The following is a 26482-nucleotide window of genomic DNA, read 5'->3' on the forward strand; positions in this document are numbered from 1 at the left end:
TTGCTAATATTTAAACACTCATAGCTAAAAGAAATAACAGCAAAGACTGAGGGCACAAAAAAAACTGCACATTTTATTTTTCACATGAACTTATTCACATGTATACATGCATCAGCAGTAATGTAAACACTGGCATCAATAAGGATTCAAGTGCAGCAAGAGGAGAAAACTTGGCTTTTTTTTCACATATGCACCATTTTTCATTGTTTTTGTGCCACTTGGATAATGTCACATAATTACTGTACAATGAAAATATTCACAACAGAAACAAAGACAGCAGTTTATCTATCATGGCATTAATGCGAAACTTGAAAAACCGCAGGAAGAGATTTTAGGTCAGTTTTTGTTTCTTTCAAACATAATGGTGTAACGACATATTGGGGCCATTGTAGACAGAAATTTTTTTTAATTCTGCCAAAAAAATTGTTTTCTACAAAATGTCTGAAAATGAATTTCAAAATTCCTGAGGTTTTTGACATAAATTTACTTTTTTTTTACATACAATGGCACCAATACGTCATCGTAGATAGACAGCGTATTCCAACCAAACAGGATCAACCTGTGAGTAGTGTGAAAGGAAATGAAGTCAGTTTGGGGGACAAGATACACAAAACAACTGTCACAAATGCAAAAAATACCTGCTGGGGTTCAAAATATTAGAGGACTGAAATCATGCAGAGCAAATTAGACTAAATGAATAAATAAAAATACATAGTAAGGACAGGCTTATTTTAAACTTGCTATAGAGGTTGCATGGTGATGCAGCTGTTCTGTGGTGTTTGCATGCCCTCGCTGTGTGGGTGCAGGTTACGTAAGCTCACTGACTTCCTCCCTCCTGTTAGGTTAATTGGTCTCTAAATGGCTTTGAGGCGCATGTGTGTGTGTGTGGGGGTGTGTGTGTGTGTGTGTGTGTCCTCTGCTGCCCTGCGGCAATGCAGCTATCTGTCCAGGGAGCAGCTGACCTGTGGTAGATTAACTACAGGAAATTGACAGCGTTGGAGCATCAAACCCCTTATACTTTACTTGGGAGAAGCTATTTAGGAGAAGTAGTTTGAAATTTTACAGAAGAGTTATGGATTCAACACTTTCGAATGACATAACCTTTATGAACTGTGTGATGCAGTGAGAGCTTTAGTAGAGCCTGCTGCACAGTCAGAAGAAACTACTTCCTGTGGTCGTCTTCATTGTTTTTGTCAGTAACAGCTGGTTGTTGATCACATGACTCGTGTGATGTATAAAAAAGTGTATAAGAAAATGTCCAGATAAAGTCACCTCTGACTGACAAAAAAAAAAAAAAAAGTTTAGAATTGACATATTTCAAACAGGCCATTTATGCTAGACAACCCTCCAATCAATGAGGCTGAATTAAAACAATTCTGCAAAGAAGAGTGGGTCAAAACTCCTCCACAGTCATTTACAAGACTCATTGCTTGACACCTAAAACGCTTGTTGCTGCCAAGGGTTGAACAACCACAAATTATGTTTAGAAAGAGATTACCTTTTTAAACCAATCTGCATTCCGTATTTAATCAGTTGTGTTTGATGATCTAAAACCTTTGTGACAAAAAGCAAAAGAAAACCTGGAAGACGACAAATACTTGGTCACATCACTAGCACAAGTGTAACAGCAGATTTTGCCGAGTTGTAATTTATGACTCATGAATAATAAGAAACTGGAACAACAACGATCTTGCAACATAAGGTTTCTATGTTCTTTGTATACATTTCTGCTACTCTTGAGTTTGTAATAGTTTGGTCCTGTAATCCTGACATGCTTCACCCAGCTTGGAAAAATCAAAAAACTCCCAACAAGTACAACGGAAGATACACACACTATTTCATTAAACTCATATATTTGTATTACACATGTTACCATAGTAATCTGTAGTTATTTACAGCACAGACAGTAGGAGCCTGTAGTAATGACCTCGCAGGTGGAACATAATCATGTTAAATGTCATGTTCTTATTAGCTGTTTGTGGACATTTCAATAATATTACAGTGTATTGGATGGGTCCGTATTGGGAACTGATTACTGGAGTGGGTATCTGGACCTGAATTGGGATTTCCAATTCGATTTTCTCTTTGAGATGACGTGATGTGAATTAATACTATATAAATAATCTGAACAGGTTTGAAAAATAGAACTTTGTAGGAAATTCAGTGCAACAACAGTATGAACAAGGCAGCAGCTAAAGGTTTTATACAGAGTTCTGCTGTGCATGACATGCATAACATGTCTGACGTTCTGACTGTCGTTTTAAACAGCATCAGAACATGCAGACTAAAAACAGAACTGTTTTAAGCCCCCCTATTTCCATCACATTTAGTTTCTAGGTGATGTTTGTTAAATAAATAAAAACTTCAGCATGGTGTTGAGAGTCCAGACCCTTTCTGACTCAGGTTCCAGTGCCTTACAAAAGTATTTGCATCCCTTGCACCTTTTCCAGTTTCTCACATTGCAACCGGAAATTTCATTGTAGTTCATTGGGATTTGTAACAACAAGAAATAAAGCATTATGGTGAAGTGGAAGGAAAATTATGCAAAGTGATGAAACGTCTTAAAAATATGTCACACATTTATATTCAACTTCCCTGAGTTAATAATTCATAGAGCACTTTTCTGGAGTTCATCTCTGCCAGTACGCTCCGTCTGGACTGAGAGTTTTGCTCAGTCTTTCTGGCAGCAGAGAAGCTCAAACTTAAAATTGGCAGCAGAGCTTCTGAAAATAGAACCTACAGGTATTGCTGTAGTGCTTCCAGTGATCCTGACTTTGACTCATCCATTGAAACACACAAATATGATTTGATCTAGTCCAATCCTTCATTTGAACGTTGTCCTGCTGGAAGGTGAGTCAGTGCCTCAGTTTCAAGGCGTGTTTGTAAAAACACGTTTTCTTCGAGGACTGTTCTGGACTCAGTTTCATCCACCTTCTGGCTAACTTCTCTGGCTCTGTTAAAGTAAAGCAACCCATGTGTTTACCACACCACCTTCCTGCTGTCTCCTCTCCATGACTTTTGGTAAAATGCAGACAGAACTTCTTATGATTTTCTTTCAACACCAGCTTCCTTCTTCTGACTCCTCCATGAAGGCTGACGGGTTTGAATACTTTTGCAAGGCACTGTACACAAATTAACATCAGCATATGAGTAAAAATCTGCGATATTTAACGGAGACAAAACAACTGATGACATCAAACTTTAGTGAAGTTCTCCACTAATTCCTGCGCCACGAGAAGAGCTGCAAAGATCAGAGGCGCTGCTGGACGTTTCCTCAGGCAGGGATCTGAGCGCCCCAGTGTCACAGGGAAAACAAGTTAAGCCAGAGATTTAAGTCATAGGTCCAGTACAGTACATGCTGTAATCCATTAACGCAGGTGCAGAGCCAGAGGACTGTGACGCTGCACACACACACAGTCCACATAAGTAGCGGTTGGTAGAAAACTAGCCTTAAGGCTCCGCCATAAACAACGTTTACAGGATTAGGAAGCTTCGGCCACCACACAGAGGCTGTGCCTTGTGATGCGTCAGAGCGCCCAGCTCATCCTGCAGCGCTCCGATCAGATCGAACTCCCTCCACCCAGCAGCCAGTGGTCAGATGAGTCGCTCCTCTGGTGGGACCTTCAGCATGCTGTCCATCTCCAGCCGGGCTCCGGCCAGCTCCTGAGCGCTGGGGCTGTAAGCCCCCTCTGACTGGCGCTTCTTCCTGGCTGTGAGCAGCATGAAGGTGGCGCCGATGATCAGGACCACCACACAGAGGCAGAGCAGCGGGATAACCACCATCAGCCATGGGATTCCCTGTTTATGGGCCTCCTTCTGCAAACACACAGAAAAACAAACACTAGCAATAATGCGGGGGCTTCATTCTTTTTCTTTTTTTTTTAGCTGCAGTCTTTGGCTTACACACATCCCAGATATCCATACAGCCAGAAAATATGAGAACAAGATCAACGGAGGAAACGTACGTTGACGTCACAGAGTGGGCCGCTGTACCCCGCCGGGCATTCACACACAAACATGTTGAAGCGATCCAAACAGGAGCCACCATTCCGACAAGGGTTGGAGTTACATTCATCAATCTCCAGTTCACACCTAAAGAAAAGAGGAAGTGATGTCATAACAGGCAGTGATGGCCCGGCCTGGACCCCAGGGCCCACCGTCCTTGGTGGCATACTGAGGAGCAGAATCCATCATCAGAATCTGCTGAAGGAGGATTCACAGACTTTACATGCCACCCCCTAAAGTTAACTCCTGGATGGAAACCCCTTTTACTAATCCACAGACAATGCAACAAAACATGAAGAATTATTATAGGTCAATAACACTAATGCCAAAGCACCAGTTTCACTGGCAGACTTTTTCACATAAAACAGAAAAAACATTTTTTTTATATTCAAGCATTATAGAGTATATCTTGCTTAATACTTACTTTTAATTTAATTTTGTCTTATTTCATTTACTAAAATATTTGAACTAGAAACTAGACAAAAGTACTTGGGAATATTTTGTGTTTTTGTCGTGTGAAAAGCAGTTTGTTCTTCATATTTATTCTAGAATTGAGCTTTAACTTGGTCTGCTTGAAACAGATAACTGTTGGAAGTGTTTTTGTGTGAAATCCATTTAAATCAGTGAAGCTAGTGGAGTTCCCCACACAGTTAGCAATGTTATGACACCAAAAAGACACATTACTGTAAATAAGCATATCCACCTGCCTCAGCATTAAGCAATACTTGTTTAATGCATTACATGTTAATCATGGTTTGTCTGATTTCATGCCTCCAGATATGCTCAGGTCTGCTATCCAGATATGCTCAGGTCTGCTATCCTGTCACGAATGCTAAGGCTAATTAGAATGGCTTTAGCATTCATGATGGCAGATAAGCAGTTTTTCTGTAACAGTAAGTTGTTTCTCTGCCATTAGCACATTGAGCAGCGCATGAACGAGCTGATTGGCAGCACTAAAACCTCCTCCTGGCTGATTGGTTGTTTTTTCCAGGAGAGGATCATTTTTGTAGATGGCAATAGCAGCTCAAGGAGCAGGTGGAAGAGTTTAGTTTAGTGATGAGACAGTATTATCTGTCTCATCACATGGTGACAGTTTTAACAAATATAGAAAAAAACAACACATTTTTGTAAAAGTTAAAAGCTACACACTGCAAATGTTCAGGTTATTTTACCTGCTGCCTGTGAAACCTGGCATGCATGTGCAGTTAGCTCCCCAGAGACCATCTCTGCATATTCCATCATTAGCACATTGGACATCTGTGTCACATTGTAATGGAGGATAGTCCCACCTAAAAAAACAAAAAAAATTTAAAGGAATTTCAAAAGTGTATACTGGATCTATACTTTGCCTTGATTATATATTAAATCCATTACAAATATTTTAGACAATCCCTCGTCCAGAGCCAAAATATTTAAGTGGCAATAGGAGACACACCACTTTGTCATAACAAAATCAATAGTTTGGGTGATCTGTCTCACGGTTTGTCATATTTCAAAGATAAGAAATACCTCATGACTGTGTCAATAGATGGGATGTAGCATAGAAACAAGAATGAGCACAGCCGGCACTCACTGGCAGCGGGGGCCGCTGTAGTCTGTGGGGCACACACAGGTGAACATGTTAACCCCATCCTCACAGGTTCCTCCATGTTCACAGGGATGAAGAGCACACTCGTCAGTGTCTTCGTCACACAGCGTTCCGGTGTAACCGGGGTCACAGCGGCACTCATAGCCAGCCAGGTAGTCCTTGCAGCTGCCGTAGACACAGGGCTGAGACGCACAGTCATCGGTGTCCGTCTCACACAGCTCTCCCTCCCAACCCGTGTCACATACACAACCAAATTTATTGAACAAGTCTTCACACGTGCCTCCATTTAGACAGGGACCAGAATCGCAAACCGGTGTGCTGCTGCAGGCCAGATGCACTTTGGGTTTCCCAACTATGTGAAACTGAGAGGGCTGTGGAGCTTTATGGTCATCTGCAAAGGGGAGATAAATCCCGCCAAGCCTCACTGCACCCAAACAGCCAGTGTAGCTGTCTGCAACAGCCAGCAAGGCTCCTTTCTTGTTGAGAAAGCTCAGACTTCCTGTGCGCTCTTGTTTGCTGGTGGCATCTGTGATTCCATCGACAGTGATGACCCAGGGGGAGGCTTTGCGCTTCCAGTCTGCCATGGAGACGTTGACGCGGTGCCAGCTTCCGTCAGCCACATGACGGATTCCCTTAAGGGTCACCGACTTGACGCTGCTGTCCGTCTGGATCTCCACCCAGACTGAGGAATCAAGGATGCCCACCACCAGCAGGTTGGCGCCCCAGGAGGCCCTCAGGAGCACAGCATTCTCTGATCGGGTCCGCAGCTCCATGTAGATGTCAGCGATGGGTCCAGCCAGGGAGCCTCCAGCACTGTACTGCACTGGGTTGCTCTCAAACGTGGCATTGTGCAAACCTAGCAGTAAACATGGAGGAATCATTGCTATTGTTCAAGTGTTCATATGTTATTCATCAAATGACAAGTCATTCTGTGAACTTTCTCTTTCTCAAAGCGTACAAAAATACACCAGCCTTTTCTCTCCTGTTGTTTTAATTCAAGGTAGTTAGCAAAGTCAAAATTCATCAATGTCAGGTTTCCAGGCACATAGTGCCATTGTACAGCACAACCAAATAACTATGTTAACGCCAGGTATTCTAAAATTTTTTATATATATTAAAATAACTTAAAGGAAAGTTGACTTCATAGTTCATCAGCTTGAAATAGGGCGCCTGTCACTTTAAAAACTCCTGCTCTTTCTTAAACTCCTTCAGGAAGTCATCACAACATGGCTCCTCTATTAACCCTTTAACAATGTTTGTTTGGTTTTTTTTTTTACCAGCTTTGCACTTAGAAGTAGCTGCTACAGTGAGTTGAGCAGATGCTCAGTTCCACTAGGTGTTTGCTAATTGCTGCTAGCTAGTCTGAAGGAGCTGAGTGGGGAGCTGCAGGAAAGGGTTGCTCTGAGAGGTGGAAGTTCAGAGGCCTGGACCTGCAGCTCTGGGGAGGAGCTGTGTCTCAAAGGCTGGGCTAGGTCCACCCAGCATTTTGCACAACTGAATGGTTATATTATGTCTTTGCAACCCCCGCCGTCAAGGTCAAGGTCAAATTAATTTGTGCTTTACAAGGAAAAAACAAACAAAATGCTGAAAGACATCCAAAGGTATGAGCATGAATACAGGTTGGCTGTGACAAGTAGGAAAGGGCAAGACCAAGCAATGATTTAAAAACAAAGAGCAAAACTTTAGTTTGGATCCTGAAATAGACAGGGAGCCAGTGAAGGGAAGCCAACATGCTCCTTTCACTTTGTGCCAGTCAGCAGACAAGCACCAGCATTTTACACTAACTGGAGTCCATGAATATAGAAGACTTAACCAGGTCAAAATACAAGCAGCTGCATTAATCAAACAAATAGATGGATGACTTGCTCAAAAGCATTGGCGCAGATTTCTTACATTCATATCCGTTAGGAAGGTCCACGCACAAGCCGCCATGGACGCAAGGATTGCTGACACACCAAACTCGTGTTTGGCAGTTCTTCCCTGTGTATTCCTCTGGACAAGAACAGGTGAAGTCATTGAAGGTGATGGTGCACTCTCCTCCATTCTGACAGGGTTTGGTCTGTAACAGGAAACATGGTGAGTGACTTGGTTACGTCAAACTATCACAGCACAAACAGGACAACTGTCAGAAATGGAGACATCTTGATGTTCCACAGAAATGTTGAGGATAACAGACCTGAAATAGACAGGTCTGTCCATTTCTAATGTGCATCGTCTAGACGAAAGTCCTGGAGGGCTTAGAGGGCAGTAACCCAGGGCCCCAACTTTTGAGGGGGCACCAAAGATTTTTCTTTTCTTTCTGTTTTTTTGAATGCCTGTTTTACAAATATTGCCCTTTGTATAAAACTCATTGGCCCAAATTCGATGAGTTGTATTCTGGATTTTTAGAAATATAAACAATATTCAAGTATTGGAAAATGATGAAGTTATAATAGATTTCTTTGGTAACAACATGGAGTTATTGGCTAGACGATGTATTAAACCTACAATGCATCAATTCATACCTGATGGTTTATAGCATTACCTATTAATGTACTGTAATTTGCCTTAGTAGAAGAATTTTCCCTGTTGTAACAGGAACCAAACCCGGCTCCAGCCCAGAGGCCAAAATCTTTGTCAATCCGTTCCCAGGGTGTGTGTTTCTGTCCAACCTGTGACTAACACAGCATTTCAGGAAAACAACTTCATCCTGACTGTCAAACATGGTGGTGGTAGGGTTGATGATCACCACTTGGCTTATTGTAACTGATGGACATCTATGTTGTAGTGGAAAACCCTGAAGGAGAATGTTCCACCTTCAGCTCATAACCAGAAACTAAACTACATTTGAATCTAACTCATACCAGCAAGTCCATTTCTGAAGGGCCAGAAAAACCAAAACCAAGCGAAAAACAAAATAAAAGTTTTGATGAGGTCTAATCAAAGTCTGGAATTAATTTCATTGAAATTTCCATCTAATAAGAAAGAGCAAAATAAAGTGATGTTTCTCATGGAAAAATGTACAAAGATATTTCTTAGTCAATTACATCAACAAAGTAAAAACGGATGGTCCGTCTTACCTTGCAGGCATCGTCGCTGATGCAGCCCTCCTTCCAATTTCCAGCTTCACTTGATACATAAACTATTTCATCAGGGCTGCTCCAGCCACCCGGATCTAAATGTGCATCGTCTAGACGAAAGTCCTGGAGGCAGCCTTTAAAATGTCCCCCCCAACCAGCAGCGTCCCAGCCTTCTGGAAGCCCTCCAACAAAAGCCTTATCTCCACTCCGGACAGCCACCTCAGGGATCTCTCCTATTCCGTAGTTAAGTCCTGCATGATCGAACATCACATGTGTGTGTTTGACTTCCATAGAGAGAAGCTGCTTCTCCCCGGTGGTCACAAATACAGGAGCTGTCAGCGAGGAGCTGTCAGGCAGAGTGCTGACGAAAACCCTCCCCATCTTCAGGTAGATGGAAAAGTAGGCCTCCCCCTCATCTTCTGCACGGGGTCTTCTCAGCTGGAACAGCAGCCCGTCCGGCTTCAGGGACTTCAGCAAAAACGACACGCTGAAGTTACTTCCATGACTCTCTTCCAAATCATAGGAGCTAAAACTCACTGTGTCCTCATGGCTGTAAGTCCATGAAGGATATTCTGTCAGGGGACAAAAAGAAGATTAGTGTTAAGATTTACCTGACCTTTCAGTAGTCAGAAAATAAGTAGTCATTACACACAAAGCAGATAAGATTTGAATTAATTAAAAAGCCAATGCTAATTTAAGCAAGCCTATTTAAAGTTAGCCCTTTGCTAATCAATGGCTACATCTTTGAAAACAACAAACAACATAGCGCAACAAAATGGCAAATAAGTGTGTGTTGGTGTGTACTCAAAACATGTTCTAAATCTCTCTATGAAAAATGTTTGGTGTGTTAGGTAGCTGTAATGCTAAGGAAAACAGTTGAGTTTTTTGTGTGGTTTTGAAAATATGTCAAGAGACAGATCCAGCATCAGCACTGGAACTTCTTTGACAGGAACAGAAAGCTCTCCTACTGTCACTGGTTGATGTGTTTTCTTCCACCAACAAGGTGAAATCAACAAGAATTTAACTCCATACTAAAATAAAGTTAGTATATGAGAGCACTCCTACTGGTTATCTGCATACAAAGATTTACATACATGAGAGTTTGTGGTAGTAGCATGGTAATTCTTAGGGTGTTTCACACCTGATGGTCCAGTAGAGACTCAGTTTGATTGGTGACCAAAAGTGCAACATTTGTTCCATTTTCAGCTTCTGTGGTTCCCTTTTGCACTGCACTGTGTCAAGCAGTCCAAACCTATTCAAAAACCTGTTCCTCCCATCAACCTGTGGGAGCACTGCACCAAGAACCACTGTAGGAAGTTTCCTTTACTCTGAAGAGGACACTGAGGGCTGGTGTGAATCCCGTTTGGTCCATTTTACTTGAACGCCAGTCCATTTGCCTATGTTGCAACTTCATTTCCCAATCAAACCAAGTACCAGACTATCAGGTAACACCCTTATTCTCATACCAGGTACAGCTGGGCCCTTATACCTTATATACACTAACTCTATTATGTGATCACTCAGAAAACAGCCTTAGACTACAGTAAAACAATTTGCCAAGTTTGGGAAGTTGGAACTTGGCTGGAGCATATAGTTACCTTCAGAGCAGCTCTCCCCATGGAAGGGACGGAAACAGTCACACTGGTAGCTAGTCCACAGATCCACACAGTGGCCATGTCCATTACAGGGATCAGGTTTACACCACTCTGTCTTGGAACAGCCCAACTCAAGATCCTGGTCTTCTGGAAGCGATTGGGGTAGGATAGGTTTCGAGTCAATCATAAGGTCTTCAATACATCCAAGGAATCCTGCACCACTTAAAGAGAGCTCCAAAAGGTCATTTGGTGCTCCCCCTATGTAAACATCAGTGAAGGCTTGTGAGGGCTGGAAAGGAAGTTCCCCATCACCACCATCTGTGACTGTGCATCCATCTCTGACACAGTCAGGACCCTTTAGGGTCAAGAATAGACTTCCGTTGTCCAAAAACACATGAACGTCCCTCCAGTCTCCATCACTCACCAGGCCAGCAAATGTGACATCCAATTCAGATTCTTCAGAAAAAGCTTTTGCATGAAGACCACCGTTAACAATCTCCAGGAAAAGATAGTTATCCAGATCTCCTCTGTAGAAGATCAACATATTGGGTAAGGTCGTCCGGAAGCGAAGCTGCAACCCCAAACCTTGGTGACCACGGTGCTCCACCTCCCTGCGGACTTTCTCTTTGAGAGCAATCTGGATATGAATGAACCCAGGGGAGGACAGTGAGAACGTTGTTCTGGTGGAGCATTGCTCGTCGTAGAAGCCATGCGGACATAAACACGTGTGGCTGTCCTTTCCCTCTTCCAACGTCGGAAGACAGCTGGCTCCATTCTGGCATTTGTGGCCAACACACCCATAGAGTTTAACCTCACAGTGGTCACCTCCCCATGGAAGTTCACCAGGCTCAGCTTCAGGACAGTGACAGGTGTACGATGCTCTGCCATCTTCACACCAGCCGCCATTTTGACAGGGCTGACTCTCGCATTCATCAATGTTCAACTCACACAGCTCACCTGGAGAGAGAGACAGAGAGAACACTGAATGTTAGACATAAACTGCAGCTGGTATCTGTAGCAGAAAGTTAACACAATAGCAACAAGAGGGGATTTAATAATTTCAATATTCTAATGTTGCTGCTCCATTAAAATATAGTATAATTCTGCTGTGAACAAGGAATTATGCACCAACACATGAAATATCAAAATTCAGCATTTATAATATGCTCTGTGTTATATAGTCACAAACTAAAGTTTTGGCAGTAGCATGTTTTTTTTATACATATTTTGTCACTATGTTGTGACAGCATAATATGAGATGGATAATATGTAAAAAAAAAAAATTTAGCTCCTCTGCCTTCTGCCAGTGCTACCTGCAGAAATATGCCACTTAATTGGTCAAAAACAACCAATTGGAGCCAGTAGGAGGGTCTTAGCACTGTCAATCATGCTTGTGTACATGCCTCTCACAATCTCCCCCCTTTCTCTCTGCTCTACCACAGCTCCTCCCCCACAGCAGAGCCTGCCATGAATGATAGGCTAGTTAGCATAGCCACCGATGACAGCGAATAAACAGTTTTCCTGCTTCTCCATTATTATTTACTATAAAACTGAAAGCTCTAAACCCCTCCTCCTGGCTCTGATTGGCTGGCTGTAAATTAGAAACTTTACCTAAGAATCCAACAGGACACACACAGACATAGCCGTTGACTTTATCCTCACAAGCGCCTCCATTCTGACACGGTTCAGATTCACATTCATCTATATTTATGGAACAGTTTTCTCCTGAAATGTAGAAAAACGTCAGAGTCGGCATCATCAGACCGGAAGTGTGAGAGATAATTTAGTTTCTCATTCATTCTTTGCCAACCTGCAAAACCTCCCTGGCACTGGCAGATGTAGCCGGCTGCGTCTGAAAACCTGAGCTCCCAGTCCAGCTCCCAGTGAGAAGGATCTGAGCGCTCAAAACACTCGCCACCGTTCTGACAGGGCTGCTCAGCACACTCATCAATGTCAACTTCACAGTTTTCTCCTTCATAACCTGGAAAGAAAGGCAAAAATATATATATCTGCCAGTTTTTACACTAGGGAGACTGATGTATATGCAGCAATCCATAATTTGCAGAAATTGAAAAAAATTTAAAGTTTGCAAAATTTGTAAAAACATTTTTTCCTGCATTAATTCCTAGACCAAAGTCAGATGGATATATTCAAATTCTCTCTATCTAATCTCAGATACCTTCCAATTTTTTAATCAATACAGTTAAGTACATCATTCTCCCTCATCCTTATCAATGTCTATATTACTAAACCATTATTACTCCTACTTTTGTTTTTGCTAAGGAATTGTCTCTCTTAGGAGAGGCCTGTTTAAAGTTTAAATACTTCCAATCACAAGCTCATCCTGTGTCCTAAGTATTCCACATCCAGGGACCTGTGAGTCCGCCATACTGGAGCTTGTCTTTGCAGAGAAAGGGACGGTTTTCCATACCTGGCCAACAAAGACAAACATATCCGTTGACTTCTTCTATACATGTGGCACCATGCTGGCAGGGATCTGAGGCACACTCAGCAATATCCACTTCACAGTGTTCGCCCTCAAACCCTGTGTCACTGCAGTCACATTCATAGCTGGCAAAGACAGAAACTAGTGATTAGACTGGAGAGGATCAGCAGTCTGAGATCAATCAAGACATTACATGTGTTACTTTTACAAATGTTCTAGTTTCTATAAAACACATGTCCATCAGTGACAAATGAAAAAGGTGTGGAAGATTTACAGAAAAGTATATAATCATTAGAAGAAGGTTGCAAATTCCATGCAGAAAGATCCTACCAACTGTACCACTGTGCAGTTTGCATGTTCTCCCTGTACATGCAAGGATTAACTCTGAATACGGCTGCTTCCTCCCACAGTCCAAAAACATGACTGTTAGGCTAATTAATTTGACATTAGGTGTGTGTGTGTATGGTTGTTTATCCTGTTTGTCTCTGTGTTGCCTTGTGACGGACTGGTGACCTGTCCAGGTTCTTGACAACAAAACTACTGCTCTCAGGGAGTTCTAAAGCTGGTTGATTTGTACCCTTCCATATATGCTGCCATTTTGAAAAACACTTAATTTGAGTGTAAACATGAAGATTTAAAGATTTTGTGGAACATCAAGTCCTGCAATGTCTTTAAAGTATATGTGTCACTTTTGATACACTCTGTATATAGAGATCAGTGGTGGTGTGGAATTCACAGTGTCCGGCTGCATCATGACCTAGTATACTACTTTTCCATAGTCTTCACTGTCTTGTTTTACTAATATATTTTTAATTACTACTAACAAATATATATTAAATCGTCAGATGGCACTTTGAGAATGAGACTTCAATCTTCAGAGTGACCCAATGTGAGTAAATATTAATTACCCAAATTATTACGATAATATGTGATATGTTTCTCCTTGACTTTTAAGCTTCTGGCATCCCGATGTGAGTAAAAGTTATAGATAATGGTCAGATTAAGCAATGCTACTATTAGTTTATTACTGCAAAATTGAAGTCTGATTTGTGCCAATGCTGCATCAGTGATGCACATATGATGCTCCTCACAGAATCTAGAGGTTAGCAGTAGGCTAGCTTACTTAGTAAATGTTTCAAAAGGCTATGTGGGAGTATCATTTTCCTATGGAATTAAGTCATCTACTGCCATTAAAATAAAAGGCTGACACACATTACAACAGTGATGGGAGTCAAATATCAATAAAGTGGATACGATACAACATTGTTTTTCTGCTTAAGCTGGGTATTATTGTTATGGAAACTACTTACCTGTTTACCATGTCATGGCAGAAGGCTCCATTCTGACAGGGCTGGCTGGCACACTCATCTACATCAACCTCACAGTTGATGCCATCAAACCCAACCAGGCACTCACAAGAGTACATTCCAGTCAAATCATGGCAGGTGGCTCCATTTTGGCAGGGATGGGAGTCGCACTCGTCTAATTCAGTTTCACAGTTGACTCCTATGGGACGTACAGGAGTCAGTGTTTGGAATTCAATTACCGGTAAGCTGTTTTGTAAATCAACAAAACAACAGAGTATCAACTCTTTCTGAACCCATGAGAGTTGAAAGGTCATGATTCCATTAGACAAGCAACACACAACCCAAACAACCCTCTCAAGGCTGCATCTCTTAATTTCAGTCCTTGGATGGATGACATCAGAGGTTTTTGTCTTACCTCTGAGGTCATCCACATGTTTTGCTTAATCCAGGTGAAGGCAAAATATGGAAAGGCTTTAATATTACCCCTTGTAATACAGCCAATTACAGCTGGTCTACAACTCAGAAACAACAGGAAAATCATCAGAAGGTGCAGCCGTTGTGACAATGCAGTACAGTATCAGACGGTGGTTAAAGACATGCTAGAAGATTGTTCATTTTAAAGTGTATCTCCAGACTGTCATTAATGTTTACAGACTTTTAGCTTCTTTACTTTATTTCAATGAGGAAATGAGATTTCTCTACAAAACTATTCACTGTGCTCTTGCCAGATATCTGAATTCAATTCAATTTATTTATATAGCACCAATTCACAACAAGCGTCTATTTACAAAAAATAATTTCAGTTCAATCACACATACATTCTGATTGATCCAAGCTATCAAACAGTAGTATGCTCAACTAGTTAAAACGTTTCTATCTTAAGAAAATGTTCTGGAATTCTGGCAATATTAGCCAAATTTGATGTCAGACAAAAGAATGTCTTTGTTTGTAAAACCAACAATAACATTTCAAGATCATCAACAGAACTTTGAGAAATGTGAGATCCAATCAATTTAAAATCTTTAGTTTGTTGTAATGGGCTACATAGCCTCTTTCACTACCAACACTGTTTGGTGGAGCTAAAACATTGACCTCATAAGGTACTGCTGGTTGATTCCCTTCATCACTCTGTTAGATGTCTATAACATGATACAGACATCTACTAATCACTTCTAGCCCAAATTTATGTACAATTTACTTATTGGTCAGGCATATTTTTGACCATAAAATCTTGGATTGTTTTACTAGTACAAACACAATGTTTTCTTAATCATAAAAAAATGAATTTTTCGAACTACATTAAGGCTTTTAACTGTAAGGCAGCAGTTTACTGACTAATTTGTACAGTGGTTATCACTACTGCCTCACAGGAAGAAAGCTCTGGGGTCTAAAAGTTAAATCCTGTAACGTTTAGATGGAACTCTGGCCCAATGCACCTTCAGATGGTTGAATAACCTCCTGAACAGACAGTCAAGTTCAACAGAGTTCTGCTAATTGGCTTATTGTTGTTTGATACATGTGTAATAAAGCCAATCTTTAAGTCAATCTTTAGATAAATACCTCATTGCAGTCAGGTTGTGTCCCATCTACTCTTAAACATGCTGTGGTCAAACCCCTTCTTAAAAAATTTAATCTAGACTCCAGTGACCTAGCAAATTTCAGGCCCATTTCTAAATTGCCTTTTTTTATCTAAAATTCTTGAAAATTTTGTTTTTATTTAGCTTAAAATGTTTTTAAAAGATAATAATATAACTGTGAAGTTTCAGTCTGGGTTTAAAGTTGCTCATAGCACTGAATCTGCCTTGCTCCCAGTGTATAATGATCTCTTCTTAACAGTTGATTCAGGCAACGTTGCAGTTTTATTACTTCTAGATTTGAGCTCTGCATTTGACACTGTAGAGCATCAGATTCTCTTACATAGATTAAAACACAGTGTTGGCCTGAGGGGCTCAGTATTAGAATGGTTTAAATCTTACTTAGAAAACAGAACCTTCTCTGTTCATCTTGACCAATCCTGTTCTGGGGCCAGACCTTTAAAGTATGGTGTTCCCCAATGGTCAATTTTAGAGCCCATTTTGTTTATCTTGTATTTACTGCCTCTTGGTAAGATTTTCCCCCACAAAAATGTGTTTTTCATTGCTTTGCAGATGACATCCAGATTTATTTGCCCCTTAAAATGTAAAATGGTACAAATGATTCTCTTCAGCTGAAGTTAAATTATGGATGGAAAAATATATTGATATATATTGATTTTTTTTGTTGTTGTTCTTTAATAAAGTTACAAACGTTTTAAGCGAGTCAGAGGAGGAAGTCCTGGTCTCAGCGTCTTGGTCGCGTTCAGTTTGTCACCTAATGTCGAGATCGACTCAAAACCTTCCACGATCGACGTATTATTGGACCCCTGCTCTAGCAAAGCACGAACAGTTCAGAAACAATATTAAATGGGAAAAAAAGTTATTTATTAACTGATTAAGTCGTGTTTTAGATTGTTCTTGAAAAACTAATTAGTCACGGTTGATTAGTGAACTCACAGCTGCACAGTGAATCCATTCGTGTTTTACAGCCGCTCTTCTCTTGCAGGTACTGCGTACCCCCGCTAAATCTTTTACCTGCCGTACCCCCTTACTTTCAACCAACCAACCAAGATTGTGAATTACAGTGCAAGGTTTTCTCCAGTGTATTATAAGCCTGGCGGGCCACCAGGCTTTAGTTGTGCCCCCACAAGGCTTAGGACTTATTTATTTAATTATTTATTTATTTATTTATTTATTTATTTATTTATTTATACGTTTGCATTTTTAAGACTTTATAGTTGGCGTTCAGGTATTAATCTTCCAATAATACATAATTATCAAGTGATATTTTCAAGTTTCTTGTCAACTTTAAACATTTTTTAACTCAAAAACATGATGGGAAACTGGACGAATGACTGCTCTAGCACCCAACCACTGGGTTTAGCAAGTTTTCTGGGGTAAATCTTGCGGTGTGTGTGTGTGTGTGTGTGTGTGCGTGTGTGTACCTTACCTGTGAAGCCCACCAGGCATTCACATTCATAGTGGTCCTTCTCGTTGATGCAGGTAGCATTGTTCTCACATGGCTGAGAAGCACACTCATTAATGTCTATTTCACAGTTGTGGCCCTGAAAGCCGGGCACACAGAAACAGCGGTACTCTGCCACTCCGTCGATACAGATGGCGCCGTTCTGACAGGGTTCCGATAAACACTCATTCACGTCTTCCTCACAGGTGCTTCCTCTGAACCCTGCTGCACAGCGGCACTCAAAGCCATTTGGTCGGAGTGCGCAGGTGCCATTGTTCATGCAGGGTTTATCAACGCAGTCGGTCATATGAGTCCTGCAGTCCTGACCTCCGTATCCAGCCGGACACCTGCAGAAGTATCCGTGAAGCTGGTCCACACATAGAGAACGAGGTTCAGAGCAAGGGTTGCTCCGACACTCGTCCACCTCCTCAGTGCAGTTGTCTCCTGTGAGTCCGTCCGGGCATATGCAGTGGTATTCCCTGGTTCCCGGGGTGCTGGTGCAGTCATCACATGGCACAAAGGAGCAGCCATCGTAAAGTTCATCGCAGTTTTTGCCCATGTACAGCACACCTTCTCTGGTACAGATACAAGCATAATCATCCATGGTGTCCACACAGGTGGCCCCGTTCTGGCAAGGCGCAGACAGGCATTTTTCTGATGTGGCCGAGCAGAGTGTTCCTAAGGCAAAGTAAAAAAAAATTTAAATATGTAAGACTAAAAAAACAATCTGTCAATCTGTGTGATGGTGATCAAATCTTCTGAAAACTGCTCATCCTTGGTGTTGTTCTGGATTTTCATCTAAAATTTGAAAAACATTTTTAAAAAGTTAGACTAATAAAGAGGTTTAATCCCTAACAGTTTCATGGCTTCCACGATTCTCCCCTGTCTAAGTTCCTGTTAGACGTCCAGGCCTGAAGCAACATCAGCAACCATCAGGCCTCAGCAGATAACTGAGTGATGACAATTTTGGACAGACAGTATCTCATATAACTGTTTACTTCTGTCGTTGCCATGATTTTATAACAGGATGTGTAAAAATACAGTTAAAAAGTTAGACTTAGTTAAAGTCTAATCAGTGAAACCATTACCATGTATGAAATGTTAAAGGTCATTTTTTTAAACCCATACTTTATCTGACCTTAGTAGTTGTTTTTTCACCAACTTACTTTCCTTTGGATGCTATATTTTTCCACTCTTATTGTTCCTACATTAATCCTCATTGTACTTTAGAGTTTATTTTACACCCTAAAAACCATGCTACAAATACATGAGAAAAATCAACAAAATATTTACTTTTGATGGTCCTTTAAGTGTTCGATCTGCTTTATTACTAATCGAGTACTTTTACTGCACCACATGACTTAACTGAAAGAAGATTTATTTTCTAATGGGGTGTTAATCTCTCTGTTCTCCTTTTGGTTTTTATTCTTGCATTCACACAAAGGAGCTGAGTAAACCGACGAAGTAAGACCAAGCACTCAGACCAGCTGTCAGTGTGACTGATTCTTGGGTCGGTTCTGTCTTGGGTGATTCTCCTTTTTCTGATTAATTTAGTAGACTTTCCTCTTTGACAAGGAGGTTAAATGACATACAAGAACAATGTCTCCTTTACATGACAGAATGCATGTCATGCACAGCAGCTCACACAGCAGATAAAGGACCAGGCTGATTATTAGTGCACCTTGTTAATCATGCTACCCTGTAAGCTGAGGTGTCTGTACAGAAGATAAAGTGGTAGCTCTCTACCCACAGTGTCAGTGGTCCAGCTGTCCTTGTGAAGCATTTTTTCCTCTTTGTGTGGACACCAGCGTGTATTTTGCACATTTTTTGCAACAGACACAGTCTTCTCTCTTTATTTCTACTTTTATTCATTTCTTGGAAATCTGCTTTAAGAGAGGGGCCCCTCTGCCCCGCCTTCCTTCACGACAGAGGGATGATGTCATTTCCAATTCTGGCTAAGATGCATCCTGCCTCTAGTCTAAGGTGGAGACACTAACTATGTTTGAAATTTCACAGATTACTGTGGGCTTCAGTGGGGGGTTAGCCACCTGCACAGTAACAGAATTACACGTGGTTGTCTGGAGTTTTAAGATTAGATTCAAGTCATGTAAGAAGGTGTAAGAAGGCTATCAGGAATGTTTCTAGCAATTAGGAGAGGAAGTGATTGGGCTTCTCACTGGAAAAGGCATAGAGCATTGATCAACCATGTTGGCTCGGGAGTTAGGATCTACCAGCCTGAAAGTTGGTGTTTTGCTTCAATTTACATATTCACAAGATAAGATAAAGATAAAGTGTCCCCAGTCTACAAAGCATGGAGTTTATGAAGAAATATGATCCATCACGTGCTCCCCACAATTTAAAGTTCTTTTAATAACAGATGATGGGAAAAAACAGCCACTTCCTCATTGGATTGTTTCCAGAAATATTTTCATCAACACAGAATCAAAAGATTGTCTCAAAACGTAATTTTTTGTGGCGCTACACATGGAGGATTGGACCTGGGCCTAAAGCCTCCATGTGAGAAAACATGTCAAGAATAAAATGGCAAACATTAGAGAGCGTGTGGAATGTTTTGTGTGGATTGATAATGAAGCTGAGCTTCTTCTCTGTGTCACGTTGGATTGTAATTCTAATAAACTCTGAGGATAAACATGGTGGTTTTTGTGTATGACATGTTTGGGGTAAAAGGTCAGGTTGGGCTGATGTGTAAGTGCTTTAAATATCCGCACAAAAAAGAAAAAATTGAGATCCCCTAAAATCTAGTTTTCTTGTGGAGGTTCTTTAGAAAAATGTTCCCATGGGAGCAGGGTCTGCTTAAAGGTCCCTCCTGCCTTCCAGTCAATTCCAGTCAGTCAACTGAAAAAGGCTCCAACAGTTTTCTGCCACTTAAGAAAGACAAAATGTAATTGTTTGGGAACATTTGTAGTCACAGTAAACATGGACAGTTATGATGTGGAAAACAAAGGAGCATGTCTCAGACAGGCTGAAATATGAGATGATTTCATAAAATAACAGAGTCCAAAATGGAATCAAAAACATGACGTAAAACATGATAGGCACCGCAACTACTGGAGCTTGAACATGAACTTGAGCTTAACACAGAATACTCACTATTCTATTTGTGTGGAGGAAATCCTGACAAAACTCAGTTCATTGAACCTCTGCAAGATGTTACTAGGTGGTCTGTGTGTGTGGGCGCCACTGAGCAGCACCACGACCAACCTAAGCAACCCCAGACAATTTAAAGTCAGACCAACCTATGAATTTACAGAATAGATTTTAACTAGCTTAGTGCATTAAAATATAAAGCTTTTAACTTAAAAATCTAAAAACCATATATATATATATAACATTTGCATAAATATTTGATAATTAATGATAAATGAAGTAATGAAAAGCGAGAAAGTGTTTTTCCTGTTAATATTCTGCTCTTCAAGTACATTAAATACATTTGTTTTTCCAAACACATTCAATTTAAAATGTATTTAGTTAATGTTTAGCCTATAGTATTATTCTTATTATTATACTGTTTTGTTACAAAGTTTTTTTTGTTTGGTTGGTTTTTTTGTTGTTATTTTTATTTTTATTTTGTAAATCACATTATTTCCAGCAGACAGATGTATTTCTTCAACCAAGAAAAACTATTTAATTTGACTTCACTTTTTTTTTCTTTTGCTGCATTATATGTTCCATATCACCTTTTTAAGTCATCCTTCTTTCCTTCACCTCAGCTCTGAGAGCCACCCTGACCTGCCCAAGCTCTCCATGTTGTAATCCCTTTGGCGTCTTGAGGACAATCCCCCTTGGTCCTCTAATCTCCTGGCACGATACCTGGACAGATTAAGTCTAGAAGATTCAATCTTCATTCTTTCATCTATCCTTCCTTTTCACCTCTATCTTTCGTGAGTTGTGACTCTTTGGGTGTTTAGTGATAAATATAAGGAGGTATGATAATTGTCTGGGCTGTGTCTGTGACATTACAATCTGCCTCAAATCTGAATGAGACGTGTCCTGAGTCCTGGCCTAAGCTGCTTCAGAGTGGCAGGGGAGAGTTGGAAAAGTTTCATAGTGACTAAGGGCTAAAAGACAGCCTAACACAATCTTTCCTGTTATATCAGCTCAGTAATTACAGACACAACAAAGAATCCTTATGATGTGGTGTAATCAGTTGGAACACAGCTTCAATAACACGTCTTTCTCATTTCCTAATAAAAATGAAAATAAAAGTCAATAAAATCTGATTTTAGAGCCTATTTGATAGCTGCTGGTTATTTTGCCTTCCAATCTGTGGGTTGCTGATTCGATCCTCGCTCCATCCGCCTCTGCTGTTGTGTCCTTGAGCAAGACCCTTCACACACCTTGCCTGCTGGTGGGGGTCAGAGGTCTGCATGGGAACCTCGCTTCTATCCAGTAGCTTGCCACCAACAGCATGTGTGTGTGTGTGTGTGTGTGTGTGTGTGTGTGTGTGTGTGTGTGTGTGTGTGTGTGTGTGTGTGTGGAGGGGGGGGGGTGCGTGTGTGTGTGTGTGTGAATAGGTGAATGACTGATTGTAGTGTGAATTGCTTTGGGGTACTCTTCATAAAGTGATATACAAGTACAAGCCATCTATGTATAAATGTATAAATGTATAAATGTATAAATGTATATTCATTCACTTTTTCAGTTAGGACAAACAGCAGCTGCTTTTATTTTATTGAACTTATTTGAACTTGCATACATTGTAGAACCCATACTAGCACCACAAACAGTTTGAAATAATAATCTGGTAATAAAATAATAAAAATGAACTCTAACAGTAACAGCCTGTAAAAATGTTCAGTGGACTTCAAGTTCAAGTCTTTAAAGTCACGTTAATTAACCATTAGTTATATATATATAAGTGCAGGATAAATGCTTAGTTATCAATAATATGTCAAAGTTGCCTCATTAACATTAAAGGGTTTTTTGCAGGTCAGTTTTCTGCTGTAAAGACTTTGACATGGTTGCAAGTTCACTCTAAGCATTCATGCAGACCCTTTAAACAACAGATCCTATTTTGGGTAGGGGACACATTAGACAACCATTATGTGATAAACCAGAACTTTGTGGAAAATTAAATAACATAACGGGACATTACGTGACCTCATTCTGAAGCTTCGTTCAAGCATGGAAAGATATGAACCAACTTTCTCTACTCCTCCATTGTTTGCTCTGATTTGAGTCTGCATGACTGAGTGGTCTCATTCTGAGTCAGTCATGTGTCAAATCAGACACAGATTAACTCAACTCCCACCAGTTCAGAACGCTCTCTTTACGTTATTAGTCTAAGAAAGTTTACAGCTTTGGTGATTGAAATGATTTGTCCTCATCATAGTGGTCTTTTCACTATTGTTCAGTTTTACTGGATATGATTAAAGTTCAAAATAATCATTAAGGGTGGCAAAACACAACATCTCCTCATTGCTTCATCTTCTTTATACATAGTTGAGGCTCAGAAGAGGTCTTACATCACAAAACTTTGTGAAAGCCCCTCATTTGGGAAGCACCATCATTAAGAGGCACAATAACATTCCTTCCCATACAACACTTCTCTTACAGACTTTCACTTCTACAAATGTTACATGTAGGACAGTGATTAAAGTAATCTGTATCATTTAATTTAGTTGTTTTGTGTTGATTTTCTTTATTGAAGTGTCAGTAAAGAAAAGGTGGGACTTTCACATTAAATAGAAGAATAAAAAGTTTCTACTCACCCCACTTGAACATCATCATTGTCAGCAGAAGTGTCTTTAAATTCAAATGAACTTTCCCCAGCTCCATACTAAAGCTGGAGATGTAGGTCCAGTCAAGAAAAAAACAAAAAAACAATCAGATTAAAAAAAGCAAAAAGGCAAGTAAGTGTTAAAGTCCCGACATGTTGCTCCTGGCTGGCCTCAGTGCAGAGGCTGTTTCTCCACAGCCACCCTCCATGCTTGGCCATAGACAGCCTTCCCTGGTCATAAGGAGAGTGATCAGCCATCAGAGAGAGAGAGAGCTGTCAGGAAAACATGAGGTGGACTAGCACCTGCTCCTGTGCAAGAGCTGCTATTAACTCTCTCATTGAACTTTTGGAATTAAAGGAGTTGTTTTAAAAAACAAATTTATATATATATATATATATATATATATATATATATATATATATATATATATATATATATATATATATATATATATATATTCATGTAAAATTCACACATGTCAGTATGACAGGGTTTCCCACAGAAAACTTGCTAAGCCCGGTGGTAGTCATCCTGCTGCAAACCATGTTTTTGAGTCAATTCTTTTTTTAAGTTGACAGGAAATTTGAAAATATGACTAGGTAATTATGTGTTGCTGGAAGATATTATTAGCACTAAATACCAATTGCGGAGTCTTAAGAAGCCAAACAAAAAACTGTTGTTTCAGTCTTTTCCTCCTAATTAAAATGTTCAAACTTGTTTATCCCCTATTCTTGACTTTATTTGCTGAAGTTCTGAGCATTTAGACCAGTAAAGATCGGAAGTGGTTAGAACAATTCTTAGCCTGGTGGGGGCACAAGTCAAGCCTGGTGGCCCACCAGGCTTATAAAACTGAAGTGCAGCACTATTTCTTCTATAAATATGGTTTTTGTGCAATTTCACTCAATAAGTTCAACATTGATCTCATCTGGCCAGATCCATTTAACCCAGTATTTTCTTGGCTTGCCCAAATGTTCTGAAGAAAACAGATTTTTTTTTCTTCAGCAGTGGAGCATTGTGAAGTAAATGTGCAAAGAACCCAAAACCGATGAGTGGATTACTTATTATTTAAATGGAAAAATGCCCACCTACAAAAATGTCTTTCTGAAGCTCTTAGTTTGTGGTCTTTGACTCTTGGACATCTCTTCAGGTTATTCCTTTGACTCTATTGGAATCCTGGTGAGGAGCATCTGAACACAGCTGGTTTCTGGGAAAATGATGTTCTGTCCACTCAGTGGAACATCCAGATGTCTAGCAACATGTCTTTATCTGGTGCAATAGGTATGGTTTGAAAACACAGAGGTTGAGAGCCCTTCATAAGATGTGTCTTGTGTGACGTCCCACGAATGAAAAACTTTTTCATATGTATAAAACTTAGACATGTTGATATTTTTAGTCCAACTGATATTCATATTCCCCTTATTTTACCACCAATCTGGTCGCTTACTTAAAATCATGTTGTTTATACGTCTTACAGTCTTAAAAAGTTGTTTCTTCCTTTTGTTTTCTTATATCTTCTGTTCCCCCACTAGAAAATGCTAACAGATTATAGAAGATCTGGATAAAAAACAGCTCACTCCAGTATGTCGTACTCTTTCCAGAGGCTGGACTGTGCATGAAGTAGCCAAACAACTTGGACATATTAAATTTGGACGTTCCAGTGAGTCCAGGCCAGGATTTACTTCCAAGCTCATTAGTGTCCACAGAAGCTTAAGTGGCTTCGCCACACCACAGAGATTAGCAGAAATCTATCACTTGTTCAGTCTCCCTTCCTCCACCACCAGCAGGTGCTCAGAAACCTTTATCTGAACAATCTGGACCTGACACCTCCGGGTCTGCTTGTTCTCTGCAGTACCCCGTGTGTTCCAACATCGTAATCTCACATAAATTGTATTTGCCAACAAATCAAAATGTTATTCACAAACTTGTATAAAGACAACGGAAGTTGAGTAGTTTCAATGAATTTTCTAAAGCACTTTATTGTATTACACTAAATTGTCATTCTTACAGAAATCTTTTGTAGTACATTATTAGCAAAGCTCTTACACTAGCTATTTAAAGGCTCAAAGCAATTTATTCCTGGTTTGTGACAAAACATGATCTGTTTGACCCAGTTCTGTACTTTTTCCATGATAGGTCCACCCATTACCTAGATATGTAATAACAGCTACCAACAAGGTTGTCCTAAAATCTGCCTAGATTCAAACATCACAATATACATTCTGAAACTGATAAAAAGAATTCTTCAAACACCTTCTTTAAAGAGAAACAATTAAACAAATCTTCTTAGAAACTGGTTAAGCCCCTTAATGAAATCATGCTACTGTAGCTCCTACAGTCCAAAGACTTCTTCAGGTCAACTGGTTTCTCTACATTGCCCTTAGGAGTGTGTGTGTGCATGCGCATGCGTGTGTGTGTGTGTGTGTGTGTGTGTGTGCGTGTGTGTGTGTGTGTGTGGGTGTGTGTGTACGCGTGCGTGCGTGCGTAGGGTGTGTGTGAGAGAGAGACTGTTGTTTCTCTGTCTTTCTGAGTTGTCAGGGTGTACCTCTTGCCCAGTGATTGCTATAAGTTGTAGATATATAAATGGGTTGATGGATTAATAAAATAATTTGCAAAGTTGCATTTTGTATGTGTACATGTTGTCTTTGTCTGATATTGACATTTTTTGATGATCTAAGACATCACATTAGTGCCATATTCGAAGTCTGAATATGGCACTAATGACACAAAAAGATAAAATGAATGAATTTGTTTTCAGGATTTATATATTTGATAAAGAACAAAGACCAATATCAACTTAGAAAAGAATTAGACGGAAATTTCTCTTAGTTGAAAATAAGACTTTGTCAAGCAGAAATTCAGATCTAAAAAATATTTAAATATATTATTTAGTTATTTTAAAATATTACAAAAAATATTCTCAACATCTAATTTACCAAATAACTTTTCCTGTCAAACTCTAAATTGTTCTTGTTCATTTCCATTTGGGACAATGGTGATTTTAGAAATTCATCTATCGATTGGTGGAATGTCGGTTCTGTCTGCCTTAGTCATTGTGTCCTGGGGCAAGAGACACCTGGTGGCGCTGGTGCATGACAGCCTCACCTCTGTCAAACTTCCTCTTGTTTACTCCTTGCTGGTTTTCCAAGTGCAGCTGTGGCTAATATCCAGTAGCTTATGCCACCATTGGCATGTAAACTGAATGACTGTGATATGAAATGCTTTGGAATCCTACGCAGGAAAGGTAAAAGCACAAGCAATTTACCTTTTTTTGTTTTGTTGATTTATTTTTTTACAGCAGAATCAAATGAAAAGTGTGTTTTTTTTTTATTCCACATTCATTCAAAACCCTAGTTGAGACAGAGGACAGAGGAAAAACCCGCACTGAATTTTGAATAACTTTAAAATAATGCAGATGTCATTCAACTATTTCTGGACTGGTCTGAGTCCCCATTTTTTGAGAGACATGAAGCTCAAATTGTGCTTGGCCCTGCTGGAATATTTTTCAGGTAAAGATTTTTTTTTTTTAAACATAGTATCTGCGTGGCTGTTGTCAGAAATATCTGCCACCTGTTCCTATACAGGCTTTTCCTAATCTCACGACAGAAAGCAACTTGTGGGAGCCTAACAAAAGGAAACCCACCCCGGTCATGTTTTTCATCCATATTTCAATCCGGTACACTATTTGTGTAACACCGGAAGTCA

At 40.1% G+C, this 26482-nt stretch overlaps 1 protein-coding gene across 1 annotated transcript; it reads right to left on the reverse strand.

The window, feature by feature from the left end:
• Window positions 1-53: 53 nt before the first annotated feature.
• On the reverse strand, window positions 54-23030 carry crb2a (crumbs cell polarity complex component 2a). Its single transcript, XM_008423171.3, has 13 exons — window positions 22772-23030; window positions 17025-17717; window positions 14004-14199; window positions 12679-12818; window positions 12058-12228; window positions 11859-11972; window positions 10251-11204; window positions 8653-9224; window positions 7487-7652; window positions 5579-6449; window positions 5178-5294; window positions 3966-4092; window positions 54-3816 (listed from the first exon to the last, which is right to left on the reverse strand). Exons 1-13 carry the CDS (start codon window positions 22836-22838, stop codon window positions 3595-3597), a joined length of 4410 nt encoding a protein of 1469 aa, XP_008421393.2. The 5' UTR covers window positions 22839-23030; the 3' UTR covers window positions 54-3594.
• Between the last annotated feature and the right edge of the window lie 3452 nt (window positions 23031-26482).

The sequence above is a fragment of the Poecilia reticulata genome, chromosome 12 (genome assembly GCF_904066995.2).
Source record: "Poecilia reticulata chromosome 12, P_reticulata-male-v2, whole genome shotgun sequence".
Taxonomy (NCBI): domain Eukaryota; kingdom Metazoa; phylum Chordata; class Actinopteri; order Cyprinodontiformes; family Poeciliidae; genus Poecilia; species Poecilia reticulata.

Coding starts and splice junctions, on each gene's coding strand:
- crb2a (XM_008423171.3), bottom strand. CDS start 22,838: ATGGAGCTGGGGAAAGTTCATTTGAATTTAAAGACACTTCTGCTGACA. Junction 17,718..22,771: donor AATGATGATGTTCAAGTGGG/GTGAGTAGAAAC, acceptor ACTTTGCCTTAG/GAACACTCTGCTCGGCCACA. Junction 11,205..11,858: donor GTGTCCTGTTGGATTCTTAG/GTAAAGTTTCTA, acceptor CTCTCTCTCCAG/GTGAGCTGTGTGAGTTGAAC.